Source organism: Rhinatrema bivittatum, chromosome 6 (genome assembly GCF_901001135.1).
Source record: "Rhinatrema bivittatum chromosome 6, aRhiBiv1.1, whole genome shotgun sequence".
In the NCBI taxonomy this organism is placed as follows: Eukaryota; Metazoa; Chordata; class Amphibia; order Gymnophiona; family Rhinatrematidae; genus Rhinatrema; species Rhinatrema bivittatum.
In genome coordinates, this window is record NC_042620.1 from 108,452,519 (window position 1) to 108,470,865 (window position 18,347).

General features: G+C 41.0%; 1 protein-coding gene across 1 annotated transcript in view; it reads left to right on the plus strand.

Moving 5' to 3' along the window:
* Window positions 1–17,891, plus strand: part of LOC115094651 (myosin-IIIb-like) — a 62,901-nt gene extending 45,010 nt beyond the window's left edge. Inside the window, exons 6-7 of the mRNA XM_029607901.1 lie at window positions 16,226–16,371; window positions 17,879–17,891. Of these exons, the coding sequence (XP_029463761.1) occupies window positions 16,226–16,371; window positions 17,879–17,891 (159 nt within the window). The remainder of the gene's footprint in view (window positions 1–16,225; window positions 16,372–17,878) is intronic.
* Window positions 17,892–18,347: the final 456 nt, after the last annotated feature.

The following is an 18,347-nucleotide window of genomic DNA, read 5'->3' on the forward strand; positions in this document are numbered from 1 at the left end:
GATTGCTACCATCTTTAATTGAAGGGGGGGTGGTGGAATAGATTGTTTGTGGTTTCTATATTTCTTTATCTAGTCCTCTTTCAAATTCAGTTCATAAGGTCACTGCAAAGCAGGCAACGAACAAGCAGTGTTGTAAATAATACCGTGCATCTCTTCAAATCTGACCTCCATTTTGTAAATCTTCTGGCTTCTGTGGTTTAGAGTTTTATAATGTAAAGTTTATCTATCTAATTTCATTAAAGGAGCAACACTAGCAAAAATAATTTTGGATACTTGACTTGGCAGTTAAAATGAACACATTTGTTCTTCTCCTCTCCATTCTGATTTTTACTACAAAAGATTTACTTGCATATTGGGCACACACCTTTCTCAAGGGCCTTTTCTATGGTTAAAACCCTATTTTACCTGCAGAGGAAATGACCTTCCTTATGTTTTTGAGAGACCCTTATACTTAATCAAATAATAATAATTATTATTATTTTGATCTGGCTTTCATCTCAGTTGGCACCACAACTGAGATTTATTTATTTTCTTTATTTATTTTTTAACTTTTCTATACCGACCTTCATGTTGAAAGTAACATATCAAATCGGTTTACAGTGTAACAACAATATTGCACAAGGCATTACATAAAACAATAATGCACAAGGGATTATATAGAACATGGGGTTACATAGATCTGGGAGAACTGGCGAAGAATTAGCAACAGATAATGTGAGAATTAACAATTGATAAAGTGAACGAACTATAGGGGACCGGGATGTTGATTAAGCACAAAGGAAAAGAACCTGCAACCAACGTGTAAGCAAATTAATGAAGAAAATATAAATACAATTATAAAGTCTGAGAGCAAATTAATGAAATAAATGTAAGTACAATTATAAAGTCTGAGAGAGGTAGTAGGAAGGTGTGTCTAGACCAGTCCAGACTGGGGGAAATCCAGAGCTATATAGGAGTGTGAATCTGTCGGGTGAGTAGAGATCTGATGCCATGAGCCTTCATTCACAACCACCTAGAGAATTTTTTTCCCTATTTTACATCCCCATCTACATGAAGTCATTACAGTAACAATCCTTGACAGAGGGCCAATCAGTCAAGCAATGACCATGACCATCCTGAGGCATCACACTCAAGCAATGACCATGACCATCCCACCTTTACAGCATCCCTAGAATCCTGACCCGGAAATGTAATCCTGTCCTCTGCATGGCAGTGCGCAGAATCACGACTGGGACAGTCTGGAATTTAGTTTCCCTAATTAATCAGATCATTCTAAGGAAGGATATCCAAGGACGCTATTTTCAGAGTGCTTTTCAAAGAACATGGACTGCACTTGTGATCATTTTACTGCAATATAAGTGGAAAAGATTAAGTTACTTTACTGGAAATAATGGATCATAAGGAGATCATATAGAATAGAAATACACATTAAAATGGGCTTATAGTAATTCCATTGCATCTTTTGACTAGACAAAGCCTTGATATTCAAAGGGTTTCTCCCAATTATGTTTCTATGTAAAAACTTTTCTGAAAAAAAAACCAGAGCAGCAAAACACAAACAAATGGAAAACCAGATTCAAATTGAATTAATTAGTCTAAAGATTTCATATCACAATATGGGTCTAATTCAATAGGTATTTTTCCATAGGCATGGAATGGAAAAGGCTATTTTTGAACATGACCTGGTTTTTCTAATTATGCAGCAAACAAAAGAGACATTTTCACAATTTTGTAACAGCCTGCCTAAATTTGGAATCCAATACACACAAGTGACACCAGCTTTCAAAGTAAAATTACAAGCATAAGTTTACTTTGAAAACAATCGCACATATCTACCCACACACAAATACATCTGCTAATTCATGCACAGATTTGTTTTTTCTGGAAAACTTACCTGCATGCTTTTGAAAATACAAAAGCATGTATGTAATAGGGATGTTCTATCATTTTTCCCGAATTAGGCAATTTCGGGAGAACTGAAAAACAATTTTTTTCCAAAATTTCGGAAAAAATTCATTTTTGGGTTAGTGCGCTCCAACTCCCGATAGTGCACATTAATTCTGCCACATTAGTGCGCACTAACGGGAGTTTGCACGCACTAGCTCCCATTAGTGCGCACTAACCCGAAAATCGCCCCCCCCCCCCAAAAAAAAAACCCCAAACCATGGGAAAAATGAAATTCCCGCAGGGGGGGGGGGGCCCGAAACAAAGTCCAACACGAAATTTAAACCCGAAGCACGTGTCTAGTATGTAAATGCAAACCCCCTTTCCTGTACGGGTAAACTTATGTGCATAACGGGTAAGCAATTTTCCCTGTGAAAATGCCTTTGAAAATTCCTTCATTGTATCCAAAATTCTGTTTTGGAAAAAAAATCATATGATCCACCTTTCTGTTCATTTTGGCTGGCGTTAGTTAATCAGCTGAACTAAAAATGGAACATTGATGTAAGAGATGAAATATTTGTCTGTCTTACTCTTGCAAAAAAGAAGGTATATCTTACTACTAGCTGATATCAGCATAGTGTTGTTTGAGCCCTCCGGGACCTCTACAATATAATGAGTTATAGTATCATCTTATGTAATGACACCTCCTCTACAGTTTCACATCATTAATGCTGGCACTTCTCTGTGTTAACGCCACACAATTAAATATGTGAATGAATAATTAAAAGGATAGTGTCCTTAGATGAATTTCTTGATAATGGACATTACATTTAATATTGAAATGTCAGTAGCATACTATTAATTATTTCTTGTGTTGCTCTTGTATGATATTAAATATGCTAGCCAAAAAGGCCCATCAAAAATGACGGCCACCCTTCAGGCTATCTTATTCACCAGTCTGTTGACTGCACAATGGGATTCAAGGTCAGCTCCAGGTTAATAGCTCTAGGTTTGTTTGCCCATGGCTCACTATTTATCTAAAATTATCTCCTGATCAATTGGGCATTTGGTCTGTTCTCTTGAGTGTCATTCAAATGTGAAATTTTAGCAGTGAATTCTCATTAACAATATATACTTCTGTTTTTCATGGAGTAAAGCAAGGCAACTTAAAAAAGAAATCCAAAGATATAAAGCCAGGTTCATTTTAATTTTCTTTTGGCCATGAAGCGATTTAAAACACAATCTTGCATGTAGCACACTTTTTCATTTTACAGTCTCAAAAGAAATTCAGGAAGACAATATGTTATTTGAGCAATGAGAAAGTTTAAAAACATACTTTGTGCATTACGTGCCATCAGTTTTTCTATGAAACAGCACATGGTAATGTTCGTTTTAGGACTATAGCTTGGAATTGCTATTACTCAAAAGAATTTGACTTTCATCTTAGCTTTTACTTAATGATACATTTTTTTTTCAGTGTAACAATGTTAAAATGGAAGTATAATGATACATAGATATTAGAACATGTTTAGAAGTGATGTACTAAACAAACAGCACTGATGTGCGGTAGCGTTAAAGTGCATCAAAAATCTTTAACATACATTATGTAAATTACATGTATTATTGGCACTTTTAAAGCACATTATTTAGCTATCAAACAGTACAAAATCTATGCAAAATAGGTAATGAGCTCAATAATGATGCCAGTCTCTTTTTCACAAATATACCAAATCCCTATTTGATCTACAAGAAAGAAGACTTGAATATGGTTTTTATTTTAAGTTGGCATTGTAAAGATTGCATTTTCACTCATTTCTTAAATTTAATTAATTTTATATTTCTGTATCAGGCCAATTTTCTTGGGTTTGAAACCAAAAGGCTTAAGAATACAAAGATACTAGTTTGAAAACAACACAGAAATGATGACATTTGTTGGTTTGTATTGTGGGGTTTTTTTCAAAACAAAATAACAATAAAAAAAAATTGTTAAGTTTTTCCATTTCAGCATGTACTAAAATCAATAGGGCATTTTATCTAGCACCAACATAAGGCTCACTGGTCTGGGTCACCCTGGAACCCTTTTTAAAAATTGGTGTTACGTTGGCAACCCTCTAACCTTCAGGTACTGAGGTGCTTATATATAAAAACTGGCCATTATGAAATTCCTCTTCAGGCCCAAACTCTTAGCTCTCTGTTATGCTGTCTGAATTTGTACAAAAATACTTTTAAAACAAAAACCAAAAGAGGTTGCAATCCTACTTCCTTTATTTCATTATCAGATGCATACACTGATAAAAAAAAAGTTATCATCAAAATCAGGAAGCTGTTCTGAGCCAGTGTCACAGTTTTAATTCCTATATATTTTGAACAGATCATGATAATAAGCAATCAACAAACCAGTGGCAGTATTTAATATTCTATTTCCATATTCATTAATTTCATGTAACTAATACCTATGCCTTAGCTTATGCGTTGTCTACATGATCTAATGGTAAAATTTAAGTATTGCTATATATGATAATACCCTGGATACCAAAGATTACTTATTTATTTATCCTATCATGCTCTAGCTGTATGTCTTCTTTGGTTCACTTGCCTTATGTGAATAAATGAGGAAGTTTCTTTTTGTAACTGCGTATCCAAGGCCTGCATTAATACAAGCGGAATTCTAACTGGAGAATCTTTCTAGATTACTGGTGTATGTTAGCTTGCTCAGTCTTTAGCCTACTTTTCACAAGTCCTGCCTTAAGCTATATTGCCCAGCTAAACAGCGTAGTCTCAAAACTTATGACAACTATCTGCACAACTAATAAAGGAATTCAAAGCTAGAATCCCTGAAATTTATGACAGTACCATAGATGATTCTAAAGATAGTGTACAAATTAGTATGTCTGCAGTTTCATTTTTCAGTTCTTTCAACACTCTATGATGTATACCATCTGGTCCAGGAGATTTGCTGCTTGTCAATTTGTCTTATTATATCTTCCAGGTTCACTGAGATTTGTTTCAGTTCTTCTGAATCATCACCTTTAAATATAATTTCTGGCATGGGTGTCTCTATTATATCTTAATTAGTAAAGACTGAAGCAATGAATTCATTTAGTTTCTCCACTATGGCCTTGTCTTCCCTAAGTCCCCTTTTACCCTTTTTTATTCATCTATTGATCCAACTAACTCTCTCACAGGCTTTCTTCTTCAGCTGTACCGGATAAAGTTTTTAGTAAGCGTTTTTGCTTCCATGGCAAGCTTCTTTTCAAATTTTCTCTTTGCCTTTCTTATCAATGCTTTGCCAGTGCTTGTGCTGTTTCCTGTTTTCTTCATTTGGATTCCTTTTCCACTTTATGAAAGATATTCTTTTAGCTATAATACCCTCTCTCACCTCAACTTTTAACCATGCCAGTAGTTGTTTAGCTTTCTTTCCACCTTTTGTAATGTGTGGAATACATCTGGTCTGGGCTTCCAAGATGGTATTTTTAAACAGCACCTAATGTAAACTCTTAACCTTGGTAGCTACTCTTTTCAGTTTTTTCCTATTTATTTTTCTTGCTTTTGAAAGTTAAATGCTATCAAAGTAGATTTCTCTTGTGTCCTCCCTCCAGACAAGTCAAATTTGATATGATCACTATTGCCCAATGGCCCCCAAACCATTAATGTTCACACCAAATCCTGTGTTCCACTAAGGACTAGGTCTAAAATAGCTCCTCCTCCCTTGTCGGTTCTTGTACCAGCTACTCCATGAAGTAGTCATTTATTTCATCTAGGAACTTCACCTCCTTAGCATGTCCTGGTGTGACATTTACCCAGTCAATACTTGGGTAATTGAAATCACCCATTATCACTGTGTCCCTAATTTTGTTATCTTCCCTAATTGCTCTTAGCATTTGATTGTCTGCCTGTTCATTCTGGCCAGGAAGACAGTAATACAACCCAATGCTATTCTATTTCTCTTTTCACATGGAATGTCTATCCATAAGGATTGTATAGTGTATTTTGTTTCCTGTAGAACTTTTATCCTATTTGACTCAGTGCCCTCTTTAATATATGTCACCCCTCCACCAGTTTGATCCATTCTACCATTGCGATATAATTTGTACCCTAGTATCACAGTGTCTCATTGCTTATCCTCCTTTCATGAGGACTCTAAGATGCCAGTTATAGCTACCTCTTCATTCAGTGTAGCATTCTAACCCTCCCATTTTATTTTTTAGGCATCTAGCATTTGTAAACAGACATTTCAAAGTATGCTTTTTTGTTTGAACTCATAACCTGCTTATCAATTGAGAGAGGTAATTTGGAATCCTTCAACTCTGTCTGCTCATTACTTAACATCACCTGGGCCACTTTTGTATTTATTGCAACCTCTCTGTCAGGAAGCCCTATCTTCCCTGTTTTGTTAGTATCCGCGGCCATTTTATAACATACGTGCATATATGCGTGTATGTTATAAAATCAGCTGTACGTGTGTACACGTGCGCTTAATTTTATATAGACACGTGCACATGTGCGCAAATGCCGCATCTACCATGTTAAGTAGGGGGAATTTTACAAGGGGTGCACACCGCAGTTACTTTCCCTGTTCCCAGTTTGTTCCCAGTTTGCCCAGTGTAGGGATAGGACTTCCTAACCCCCCTAGTTTTAAAGGCTGCCTTCTCCCCTGTTAGAACCAACCATTAAAATCCCACTGACTAGCCCTGATTTTTTTATTTTTTGACTTACATGCCAGCATTAACAGAAGTAAAGTTACGTGGTAGGGACCCCTGGGGCGCACGCTTGTGTGAGTATTTACTCTCACATCTCTTTGTCTTCCCGCGACATGCCCACGCCCCACCCCTTTTCAAACTTTTTGATTTGTGCGCTTATTGGGAGATGTGCGTGTACATGGGTGCTTCTTAAAATCTGCGCGGCTTTGGTGCATGTAGGGCTTTCAAAATCCACCAGTAAGGATTTAAATATCCATCTTTCTTAAAGCTAAGTTACAACTCGATCCACCAGATAGATATGGGAGAGGGGTCTATTGTACTGATCTGCTCATCGTTGAGGTAATTGTATATTTTATGTTTTCTTAACACTTTTATGTTCCTCTGTCTGTATACTTTTGATTATAAGGAATTGTTGTAAACTGTGAGGTTTGGGTGGACCCTTGGACACTGTGGCAGCTGACATCACCCACGGGGGGAAGTCCTGTGAGGGGCCACAGGTCAGGCTCAGCTTAGGACACACAAACACAGAGTTTGATATTTTATTAGACTGTGTAAGGAAGCCACCAGAGGTGGCAGTGGTGAGCAGCTGGAATAGCCCTGCAGGGATGGTATCCCTCAGGCGCTGGAACAGAGACTCCTCCGGTAGCAGTGTTGTAGTGGAAAGAACTGAGAGAATGAGTACAGGGGAGAATATACAAAACCCCAGTATGGAGATCCCCAGGGTAGGGAGAGCAGACCTTCGAGGAGCAAGTATCTGAACCCTGAGCTGGGAGGCTTCCAGATGATGTACTCACGCAGCGGTTCCACGGAGATGGCACTGGGGCTGGAATGGAGGCAGGCCCTCGAGGAGCGCGTGCCTGATTCCAGGGAACAGCTCTGAGGTGAAGATGATAGTTCTCACTGATGTTGAAGATTAGCGAATCCTTCCAGGCAGAAGAGAAGGTAGGAGTAGGCAGCGAGTCAGGGAACATGAGCCCTCGAGGAGCAAGTACCGGTTTCCTGATAGCGACCTGGAAAGCAAGTGATGCCCCTGAGGAGCGGGTACCGCGTTAGCGTTAGAGAGTCCAATAGAGATTGGAGAGGCAGAGTAGCTGGCTACGGAGAGCGAATCCCATCCGTAGGATTCCCGTAGGATTACCCTTGCTAACTCAAAGGCTAGCAAACATTGTAGGCCTTAAATATCCGGGCATCATGACATCATCACTGGGGGATGCCCCGGAGGTTCGCGCCAAGTAGGAAATAAGAAGAAGGGCTGCGCGGCGCGCGCCCCCTATGGTAGAAGCGGAGCATGGCGGGAGGCAGCGCCCAAGCTGGTCCGGGAACGCCGGAGAGGACGGTAGGCAGACGCCGTGGTAGCCAGGCGTCCATCCGCAGCTTGAGGAGGAGCAAACAAAGAGAGGTAGGCGGAGTGAAACCGTCGGAAAGGGACAGTTGCAACAGGAATTAGTGGCAATTTGCTTAATATGTGTAACCCCCGGGTCCTCTTTTTCTACAGTGGGTACTGCAGGGTATAGGCTGGCTTGCTGCAGCCTCTGGGGTTCTTCAGTGGGGACAAGCAATAGCTTTGGGGGTCCACAGAGTTAGGGCAAGGACACCACACAGGCAAAAATCCACTGTCCTCTCCAAGAAAAACCAAACAAAAAGAAAAGAACACAAACTCTACTAAAAGAGAAGAACAGAATCACGGCCCCAATCAATCAACATTACCAGGAAATTCCTTTTCATTAAAAAAAAGTCTTTACATATTTCCCTGAAAGGTTAAATAACACCCTTGAGAATGTAATTCCTGAGCACTCGAGCAGCAACAGCAAAAATGCTATCCCTACTCTCAATCATAGGATCTTAAAAGAAGGAACAATAAGATTATTTAAATATTCCCATAGACCTCAAGGAATGGGCTGGAGCATAGATAGAGAGAGAGGATATCAAATGCGTAGGAATCTTACAATACAATGCTTTAAAAATCAGAGAGGCAATCTTAAAATAGACTCTCCATGAAACGGGTAGCCACTGCAAGGCCTGGAACATTAGTAGTAATATTCACAAAATATTGAGTTCCTGTTTCCAGTCAAGCAGCAGCGTTCTGAACCAACTGAAATACCTGAAGAAGCAATGAAAGAAGGTCCAAATAGACAGAATTACAATAATCTGTATGGGAAAGTATTAAGGACTAAACAGTTGTTCTAAGATCACCAATAGAAGGAAATGGTTTTAGCTACTGAACCAGTTTTAATTTACAACAGGAAGTCCTGGCTACCCCTCATATCTGTGCCTTTCTGAACTTCACAGAGGAGGAAATCCTGTTTGTTGTTTGATTTTTGGGTCTTCAGAAAGGGTTCTAAGGGGGGCCCGATCCGCTAGAGATTGGGCGAGAAGGAGCAGATACTGGCTGCCCGGTGAGGAGGCGGAGAGAATTGAAAGATCAGTCACACCTGCGATCCTTTTGCCTGTGACATCACTCGCCTGTGCCCGTGAGTTTAAAAGACCGCGGGACTGCGGTGGAAATCGGGGCCCGATCCGCTAGAGATTGGGAGAGAAGGAGCAGATACAGGCTGCCCGGTGAGGAGGCGGAGAGAATTGAAAGATCAGTCGCACCTGCGATCCTTTTGCCTGTGACATCACTCGCCTGCACCCGAGAGTTTAAAAGACTGCGGGACTGCGGCGCACCGCAGCCGCGTTGCCTAAGCCGCGCGCGCGTGACTTAGATCAACTTTGATCACCTTAAACGCCTTGAACGTTTTGAAGTTTTTGTTATTGGAATTTTATGGGGCGGAAAAGGAAGGCCAAAGTCATCACATCTTCCCCGGCAGGATTAAGATCAGGGCCTATGGACGCTCACATCTACAAGATATCGCCACAAGAGGACAGTGGGAGAGATCTTTTGGAAGTCTCTCTGAGTCCTGGCACAAGGCCAACACCTCTGCAGCCCCCATTGGGAACATCAGAAGAAACCATCATAGGATCTGCAACAGTAAGTGACGTTGAATCTGTTTTTCAACCATTGAATATTTTGAATTCCCCCTGTTCAGAGCCAACACAGCAAGGAGCAGGAGTGGATAATATAATACCCAGCATTGACAGCGCCAGGCTATCAGCCGTAGACGCAACCAATGTGACATTGAGGGATCTGTGGAAGATGATAAAATTGGACTCTAATGTTTCACTGATGAATATCTCTCTTGGAGCAGTAGTTAATAAGAATAAGATACTTATACAGGAGCAGGGAAAACGTTTAAATGATATAGAAACCTCTGTTCAGAATGTGAATATAGAAACTGAGAATGTAAAAAAATTAGAAGTTTTGCATACAACTGACAATATTATTTTGCATTCTAATGTGGAAAATTTAGAAAATTTAATGCGTATAAAGAACTTGCACCTGCTGTTTCTAAGATTTATTATTTTCCTTTCCAAATGGGAGATATTCCTGGGAGGGAAGAAGTAGGGTCTCCAGGAATATCAACTTTTTTGGAGGAATCAGTGGATATGATTAATAAAAGAGCAACTATGTTTGTGTCATTTATCTCAGAGAGAGACAAAGAGATTATTTTGGAAAGATTTTTTAAAAATAAGGATGTATTATTTTGTGGGCATAAGGTCTTCATCTTTCCTGATGTCTCTAAACCGACTCAGGTGAGGAGAAGGCAATTTTTGGCCCTTAAAAATAGAGCAATAGAACTTGGGGCTACTTTTTTCTTAAAGTACCCCAGTAAATGCTTTATTAATTATCAGGGGAAAAAGTTTATTTTTTCACAACCGTCTCACCTGGAAAATATTTTGAGAGATAAGAGTCAGGCACGTTTAGAGAATGATGTATCATCAATGTTAGCCTAATAAGATAGGTAGAATTATCCTCTCCCAATTTCTCTATTTTTATTTAGTCAATATATATTATTAGAAGAAGGGCTCCCACATTATTTGTTTACTATAGCAGTAGTTTTGGTATTTCCTTTTGTGTTATTTGTTATCCTTTTAGGAATTAGAGCTGCTATAATAATTTTCCTGTATTATGCATAATAAATGTGATTTTATTTTGTAATGAAAATGAAAATCAATAAAGAATAAATTATAAAAAAAAAGAAAGGGTTCTAAGAGCCTGCAGACCCCGCTGCATTTTGGTAGTAGAAGAAGAGTTCTCACTAGCTTTCTCTCCTGGTGTAGTACATGTCCCAACCAGGAACCACAAGAAGGAAGAAAAAGGAGAGGTGAGGGCCCATCCAGTGCTAAAACAGAAGACGAAGAGGAGACTGTTTAGAAGTGGAGCAGTCTAGTAAGAACTTAAGAAATTGCCACGCTGGGTCAGACCAAGGGTCCATCAAGCCCAGCATCCTGTTTCCAACAGTGGCCAAACCAGGCCACGAGAACCTGGCAGTTACCCAGGATGCCAGGGACAGAGGGATGCCCTAATGAGAATCCTTAGATGCCTCTTCAAAGAGGTCCTGCCAGCGAGGGGCAGGGATTCTGACAGGATGTGGCTTGTAAATGCAACAGACTCATCTTCTAAGAAAAGTGCCTTGAGTCAAACTATTTCCACTGAAAAAGTTATTATGGTAAAGCAATTTTTTTGGAACATCAACTGAGAATCCAGGATGATTTGTTACAGTCCAAGAAGAGGCAATCCTAAGGGCCAGGAGTATATTTAACCCCTCCCCTCCCACCACCAACCAACCACTGATCAGAATGGACCCCAGGCCTGAGAGGAGTCTGTCTGGCCTCAGCCCTCTCCCCCAGCATAGCCTCCTTTCTGCTGCAAATGCATGGGAAGAGGGGGAGCTACACACGTTTTTCAGAGTTGCAAAGTTAAAGGATGGGAGAGAGAGGGAAGGGGTGGGGTGGGGTGAGGACGTGGGAGGTGAGAAAGGGTTAGGCGGAAAAATAGTTAAACAGTACAATTTGTAGCGAAAGGACTGGCAATTAATGAATTGATCAATCTCTTTAGTCACTTGTAGATTTTTGCTGGCCTTTATTTCTCTGTATCTAAACAAAATAAACATGGCAACCACACCAATACCACTTTATTCATGGAACAGGGTAAGAAACCTATTGAGGTCAATACTGAAAGAGTTTGTCTGGCTAAATCTGGGACTTATCTAAATGTATCAATGCCACATACACAGTGTTAAATAATCCAAAAAATCAAAAAGGATTTAAAATCCTTTAAAATCTTCCAACCCGAAGGGCATGAATGATGAACTGAATTTGTCGTCAATTGCTTTATGATTGCATTATTCATTCAATAGTTAGTCCCCAAGAAAAAACGGACCGGCAGTTTCCAACCAGGTCCGACAAATATGTTATATTTACAAGGAGTGTGGGTTGGTAGTTCTCCATCAAGTCCGTGCACAGCAGACGTAGAGAAACAACACCATTGGTTGGTAGTTCTCCATCAAGTCCGTGCATAGCAGACGTAGAGAAACCACATCATTGGTTGGACTAGCGAATGAAACTACTTCCTATAGGAGGACAACAAAAGCAATTCTGATTGGCCGCATTAGGATACATTCCACCCCATAAAACAAGAGCTTGTACAGCCCTTGTTCAGTTGACATCCGGACTGCCATCAGTAAGGACTGCTATCAGCAAAGTCTCCCAACCAATGGAGTAGACATACCAGGAAATTGGAGCGGGGCACCGCGTTAAGAAGACAAGCGACTTGAAAACGGACAAGCCTCTTCAGATAAGCAACTTAAGGAAAGTAATATTTACATATTAAAATTTTTGATTTTGTTTTCAACAGCGGGTTTAAACATCACTCACCAGAACATCCCCTGAGGAAGGACGCATCCGTGTCCGAAACATGTACATGTTGGGATATTGATAACTTTTGAGATCTGATATACAGTAATAAGAATAGAGTTAGTTCTCAATAAGAGAAGGATCAGAGATCATAGTTGATTGAATATCAATGGTGGTGCCGTGGTATTTGAAAACAACAAAGAACAACCTGCATCTAGTTGAGTCATTTTGTACTGGATGTCATTCTAAACATAGTAGAAATTATTGAAGTTTTGAAACATAATATTTGCATAGAAGGGCACAAAAAAACGGAGGAGGTTGGCGGTTCTATGATTATAACATGCCAAATGAGGCAGGGTTGCCTACACAATTATATGAGACCCTTCCAACCCCTCTATAAAAAATTTTTTTCTGGTTACAATTCATAAAGAGAATTCCACAGTTCGTGTAGGTGTAAAACATTTTTAAAAAAATAATAATTAAAAATACAAAAGCTTAGTAATAGTACACACATAAATGTTTTTCACAGTTAGTGAACCTTTTTGGTTCCTTTTTGATTTTTTAAATCTGGGACTTAGCCTTACAATCCTCAAGTTATGAATTTTCTGCCCCACTGGCCGGGTGAGTCTTCATTGCTTGGCTAAAACTTACCTGGATAAAAAAAGATGTTATAATTGTAGGAATCCTTGCAGGTCTGAAAAGGTTAACTTTAATTCTAAGGGGCTGATGCAATAACGTACACTGAAAGCGGGCGCTGAACACTCAGTACCCACTTTCCTAATGCGCCCCAGGCACCCCTCCTGGGGTCACTTGCACGCCCCTAGAGGCGCTAGGGTCACTTGCACACCCCTAGTGCCTCCTTGAGAACGGGAGCCCAAGAGCATCAGCCGTCCGCCGGTTAGGAAAATGGATGCTAATTTATTGGCGTCTGTTTCCTAAACAGAGCAAAGCCAGGGGTTCAAGAATCAGATGCTTGTAAACTGAGTGTCCGTTTCCTGCACCCGACTGCCGGCGCAACGATATTAAGTAGGAGGATGTACAGAAAAGCAGTTTTTTTCTGCTTTTCTGTACAACATTTGAGAGCGCTCAGCAATTAACGCCTGCTCCAAGCAGATAATATCTGAGTGCAAAAATATGGGTCTTAGAAGCACATTTTTTTTTGCATTCAGAATGAATAGCTAGTAGCCTCATTCACATGCTGTTAGTGCCGCGGACCCCGTGACTCACCCGCGGTTCGGTCGCTCGGGCCTCCCCAACACGCCGTGCCACGGCGGCCGACCGCTGCCGTCGCTCCCCAGGCCTTCCTGCGCGCAGGAAAACCTGGGACGCTGCTGGCCCCGATCTCCCCGGGCCTTCCCTAGCTCGTGCGTGCACCGAGGCTCTGCCTCTTAAAGGGGCTGCGGCGGGAAAACTCGGCCCGACCCCCAGCTGACGTCAGGCTTCACCGGATACTTAAGGAGACTTCCTAGACATCCTATGACTTGGCAATGAATCTGCTTCACTTGTGGAGTCTTCTGAGCTGCGTGAGTGTCTTGAGTCCTGTTCCTGCCTTCCGAGTCCTGTTCCTGCTCCAGTTCCCATCCTGATCCCGATGGACAGACCTTCTGGCTTCGACCTCGGACTGGCTTACGGCGATTCTTCTGGCTTCAACCTCGGACTGGCTTACGGTGATTCTTCTGGTTTTGACCTCGGACTGGCTTACGGTGATTCTTCTGGCTTCAACCTCGGACTGGCTTACGGTGATTCTTCTGGTTTTGACCTCGGACTGGCTATCGATGATTCTCTGGCTTCTGATCCTGGACTGACTTCAGTGACCCTTCCGGCTGTGAATCCACCGTCTTCACAGGGGCCCACCTAAGACCAGCCAGCCCTACGCACCCAAAGGCTCAACCCGCGGGGAATGAGGTTGGTATTGGTGAAGCTCCAGCCGGCCCCTGCATCAGCTCGGCCTTGCCTCCCGATGGTAGAGACCTGCATGTGATGAGCACTATTAGTTTCGCTCCGCATTGTGAAGGCGCTCAGCACCTATACAAACCGCATCTAACTGCCGGTTAAACAGTGCGCTTGGCTAAAGCACACTGTATTGCATCGGCCTCTAAGTGAAAAAGAATCACTGTATTCCTACAGCATGGAGGCAGTCCAGGGGAGGGGCTTACATTTAGCTGGGTAAGTCTAAAGTTAGCCAGATAGTCAATGGGACTTAACCAGTTATGTTTCCCATTGAATATACCTGCTAATTTGCAGATGCCTGCACTGCTCTATATTGCCCTCATTGTATTTAAAATCCACTTACACAAAAACGTCAGCATACAAAGAGGTGTTATCTGGCATCTAACTGTGTAGCATTAACAATGTGAGGTCAGTTTCCAAAGGCTTAGCTCCTAACTTTCAGGCTGATACTGTAAAGTGCACTGCACACTGTTTAACTCGGGTTGGACGCACTTTTTGGACACGCGTCCACAACCTCTTATACAATAAGGGTTTAGCGAGTCCATAATGCGCGTCCAAACCCCCCACCCCAAAACTAATAGCATTCATCACATGCAAATGCATGCTGATAAGGCTATTAGTCATTCGCCCCAGGTACTGAAAAAAAAATGTGCTCCCAATCCACACATTTTATGCTTATAAATTAACGTCTGCCCTTGGGCAGGCGTTAATTTCTAAGCAGCCTGAGAAAGTATACAGAAAAGCAGAAAATACTGCTTTTCTGTACATCCTTCAACTTAATATTGTGGCGATAGTAAGTTGGAGGAGCCAAAGGTTAAAAAAAATACAATAAACAAGTGTGCTGGATCCGTTTTCCTAACCCGCTGACAGCCACCTTTCCTGGGCCATGGAGGCGCTAGAGGCGCAATTGTCCCTAGCGCCTCCTTTTAGCACGACCCCTCATTTGCATGCTGTATCACGCCCCCAGGAGAGGGGGCTCTGCGCGTGTTGCAAGAGTGGGCGCCGAAAATGGACGCGCTTCTTTAGCATTCAGACTGTATCGGCCTGTTTGAAAGTTAGGTGCTTACTTTTTCTCCTTTGAAAATTGCTTAAAGCTGAGGCCCTAAATTAAGGGCCCTCTTTTCACTAGATGACTAAATTTAGGCATAGGCCAGTAAAATTATTTCCCTTGCATTAAGAGTTTTAATGAACAAAAAACATAAGCTAATTTTAGCCTGCTTTGCAAGCTAATGAGCTGCATATGGAATTGCTTCCTATGCAGTAAAGTGCACTAAAAATTAATATGATTAAAATGTATTTAGTCATTACAATTTCACTTTTAGTTCTGAAAATGTTAAATTCAAATCTTCCTACTCATTAATGGTCCTATGTAGATGTTTCTTGACCAGTGTCAAATCAATTGGTTATGAAAAATGTAAGAGATTTAATGAAGTGGCTATGTATTGGGGCCAGTTCATATTTATCTATTGCAGGGGGTGGCCAAATCTCGTCATAAATAGACACACACAGACTTGATTTTCAGGATTGCCACAATGAATATACATGAGATAGATTAGCATACATTGGACGCGGTGCATGCAAATTTATTTCATGCATATTCATTGTGGATAAAACCTCCTTGTGGCTCTTGAGTACTGGAGCTAACCACCCCTGATCTGCAGTATACAATTTATTTAGTATTATACTTTGGTTTAATTTTTTATAAACATGCTTTCTTTCTAATCATCTCTCTAGTTATCTATATATGTACCTCCTAAATATGTATATTACTGAAAAAAAATTTGGTACTGTATTAAACGCATAAACACAGAGAACATATTCTATACCCCAGAACCAAGGGAAAATCAGTAGAGAAATGAGAAGAACAGGCTTGCTGTCCTGACTTTAGAAAAGCATTTGATTGCTAGAAAGGGTCATTGCATTCTCCCACTCACTTCCTCTGTCTTGTCTAACAGGTCATCGCCTGTGAGCAGCAGTACGACTACTCCTATGACGTTCGTTGTGACGTGTGGTCCCTCGGGGTCACCGCGATTGAGCTGGCTGACGGAGAGCCTCCTTTAGCACACATGCATCCCGTGAAAGCGCTCTTTAAGATTCCCAGGTACAGCACTAGATGGCGCACTTGACTCACTGGTTTAATAATGTGAGCTAAGGCTCGGTCGAAGTAAAAAGTGGCTGTAGGCAGCAAACGTGTGGGAACTGAATCAGGAGGAAAACACGTAAAAAATAGATTTCCCTCTTGTTCTTTGTATTCTGTTGTGATTGGACGTTACTTTTTAGTGTGGCCCTGCTGTTAATTTTACCACAGGTGAATCATTTTAAAGGGGCATTTTCCTAGGACGCATTGATTAAGGTCATTTGTTTTTATAAACCAAAATTTAGTATTACAGCATCATGGTTATTTTGAAATTCGAATTTTTTTTTTTACAATCTTGAAAAAGACGATCACCAAACATAGACATTTTAGTTTGTTTGTGATAACTTTCTACCTGCTATTAATTAAGTTGACTTAGATAATAACCACCGATAATAACCACCGCTATTACTAGCAACGGTAACATGGAATAGACTTAGTTTTTGGGTACTTGTCAGGTTCTTATGGTCTGGATTGGCCACTGTTGGAAACAGGATGCTGGGCGTGATGGACCCTTGGTCTGACCCAGTATGGCATGTTCTTATGTTCTTAGCTGCCAGTCAATGAAGGGATTTTTTGACCTGAGTGTGCTCAGAGGAGTTTGGGATTTTCTTTCCATATACTATTTAAAGAGAGTGCATTTTTTTCATACCATCTATTTATTTATTATTATTACAGCTTTTATTCCTGTAGGAGATTATTAATTAAGTAACTTTAGTACTCATTGTGCAGTAACAGAAAAATATTTTAGGAGCTGCCCTGGGATTTGATTGCTAATAATTATGAATTGACACAAGCCTATCTTTATGCCACGTTTTTCATTCACAGTAGGGGGCTCGAAATGATTACACTCTGGGAGAGTGCTTTAAAAAGCTGTAACAATACAAGGGTTTGACCTTTCCTTATCTGCACAATCGCACAATTATTGCAGGCTTTTAAAATTTCTCCTGATTGCAATTTGCATTTCTGATTAGGTCTATTTATATGCAGATGAGGCTGTCTTAGGATCTGCGTCATAATGCCCTCTTATGCCCAGCCCAGAGAACAACAAGCCACCAGCTTCGCACAAACGAGTCAGCCAGAAGCTGAGGTTCCTCTCATTGCCTTGGCACAGGCCTGGAACAGGCCATGCTGCTTAAAGCAGTAAGAGAGGCATTCAGCATTCCAAATATTTCTCCATAAATTCTATCAAGTGAATGTTTAAATCTATTTAAAAGGAGAGCAGTCATGCAAGAGCAGTGTAAAACAGGAGGATTTAGAAGGGCTATACCAGAATACTAGACATATTGACTTTGAGTTTCAATGATTTATCTGTCTCTCTGTTGACTGTAATGGGCCTATTTACATTTTATTGTATTTAGGTCCGCTTTACATTGTGAGAAGAGAAATAGCTTGTGAATTTACTGAGTACTTGAAAGCAGGATGCATTTCCCTGTTAACTTCAAGCTAAATCTTCTTTTCCCCTTGTCTGCAGGTTTATGTTTTAGACATGTACAAGCTATTTAGTCACACAAAATACATGCATTTCCCTTAGTAAATGCATGTATTCATAGGCACCGTGCACAAGCCATCACTTCAACTTGGGAGGCTGAGAGCTCCATGCTGCAGGATCAAGATAGAAGTCAGGCAGGAAATACTCTGCCACTTTGGCCATGCATGTAAAATTGTCATGCCAGTAAAGTATCGTAATCTGAATCTGGGTCTACTGCTCCCGCCTTCCTTGGTACGCCTGACCTGTGGACTGCAGGGTGAGGAGGGAGCAGGAGCAATGCAGGAAAGGCCTGCTTTAGTTAATCCTGCAGAGCTAACTGAAAGGAGGAGAGGAGCTGGGAGAGGGGCTGTGGGCTGTGAGAGGAGCTGTGAAAGGATGAAACAGGCTAGGAGAAGGGCTACTGGCTGGGTGATGGGAAGAGGATTTGGAAGGGGGGAAGAGGACATGGGTG